At 41.3% G+C, this 1,904-nt stretch overlaps 1 protein-coding gene across 1 annotated transcript in view; it reads right to left on the bottom strand.

Annotated features, from left to right (window-relative positions):
• Positions 1-1,904, bottom strand: part of LOC106808760 (low-density lipoprotein receptor-related protein 1B-like) — a 13,404-nt gene continuing 11,500 nt past the window's right edge. The window contains exon 7 of the mRNA XM_014811604.1: positions 1-853. Within this exon, the coding sequence (XP_014667090.1) occupies positions 848-853 (6 nt within the window). The 3' untranslated portion in view covers positions 1-847. The remainder of the gene's footprint in view (positions 854-1,904) is intronic.

Below are 1,904 nucleotides of genomic sequence, written 5' to 3' on the forward strand. Positions count from 1 at the left end.
TTTCATAGATACATGTTTTTATTCTTCCAATATCTATACGTTACTCTAAAAATATTCTATGTAGCTCAATACCTATAGATGTCAACGTTAAATCATTTATGGTTATATTTTCCTAGTTGTTATTATAGACTGTATATTTTAAAATTTATAGCTTTTACGCTTATAATGATTTAATTTATCGATTAATTAATAGTTAGTTTGAGTCAGTCAGGCGACCACTAGCTAACACACGACCAGGAAGCGACCACGCATGCGCCAGCGTGTCGGGTTAAATGTAAAGCTGGTTTTACAATAACACTAGGCTAGTTGGGCGCTAAACCTTTGCGTTTACACTGCCAACTTTCGGTCGATTAGTTGACAAGTTTCACAACTCATTCAACAAAAAAGTTGATAGTGTAAACGCAGCTTAACGCTGGTATGTGCGTGTGTATCCGAATTCCAGCCCCCTGTTGTCGTTACGTTAGAATATAGGATGCGTTAACCTTCTCCCGTAGTTAAATCAGGCCGTGGAGCCCACCTCTCACATGTGGGTGGACTTTAGAGAGTGCTACACCCTACCCCATGGTTGCATCAGAATGTGGGAAGCCAATTCTTCCCCGTACGGTGTTGGGGAGACAAATTTATCATTATTTATCATTATTGTATCACAATTTATTTTGTCACAATTTTGTCACTATTCACCTCTGGTAGTATGATATAGTCTGGTCGGTATTTCGCGCATGCGCTTGTGTGAATCTCTCCAGGCACGTGTCGCGCACGTGATCGCCTGTACTGTAGTCAAGTCCGTGATTTCCAGAGAAACGGTCGTTGCCGACGGTTCGGTCTATCTCAGTGCCGAAACACCTTGTCACTGCTGAAGGCAAAATAAAGGCAATACGCGGTTACATGAGGAAAACACGGTCGCTTTCTCAACCCATGCTTGATTGATCAAGGCTTTCTTCGCGTCGTTTCGACTGATCACGTTCTATTACAAGTTCAGGGCCGTAGCTGACAGCTGCCCCCCTAGATTTTGAAGCAAAATTAAAAAAATAAATTGTTCTACTAAAAGAGAATTGTCGTAGTCAGAATGAAGGCTGTACATTTGATCATACAATCTACTGTACTATCTGTACATACGATCTACATCTTCAAAATTTTCTGTGGGAGGACCCCCAGACCCCCACCTGTTTCTCACCCCTCCTTGAAATCCTGGATCCGCCACTGCCCCCCCCTAGGAATTTGCTCACCCTACGGCCCTGTTATAGATGGGGATTTAGTGCCACACTGGCGCCACCCGTGATTACGTTTCTCTTCGCGCATGTTGAGAATCACCATGAAAATTACATCATTAATTGCATCATTAATTACATCATTAATTACATAATTAATTACATCATTAATTACATCATTAATTACATTATGCATCCTAATGCATCACTACTATGATAAATTCGTATGGAAAACGAGAGCGCGAGAGAAAGAAAGAAAGCGACACGGGCGAAGGAAGAAAGCTTCTCAAAAACAACCGTTTGCTCTCACGAAGGCGACGAGCAAGAGCGTTAGTATTGGGAGCATGAGGTTTACGTAACGTTGAATTTCGTAACGGGAAAACAGTTCTACACACTTTAAGAGTACATAATGGGAGCTAGATTATTATCCTTATGTACTCTTGACACACTTCGATTCTCTGAGGTACACGTCAGTATCAATTCGCTATGTTTTAGCTGAAGTAGAGTACTATATATAAATAATTCCATCTATCTATCTATCTATCTATCTATCTATCTATCTATCTCTCACACTCTTTTCTCTCTCTCTCATCCGTCTCTCTCGCTCTATCTCTCTCTTTCTCTCTCTCTCTCTCTTCTTGCTCTCTCTCTCTCTCTCTCTCTCTCTCTCTCTCCTCTCTCTCTCTCTGTCTGTGT

The sequence above is a fragment of the Priapulus caudatus genome, unplaced genomic scaffold, assembly GCF_000485595.1.
Source record: "Priapulus caudatus unplaced genomic scaffold, Priapulus_caudatus-5.0.1 Scaffold302, whole genome shotgun sequence".
Lineage (NCBI taxonomy): Eukaryota > Metazoa > Priapulida > Priapulimorpha > Priapulimorphida > Priapulidae > Priapulus > Priapulus caudatus.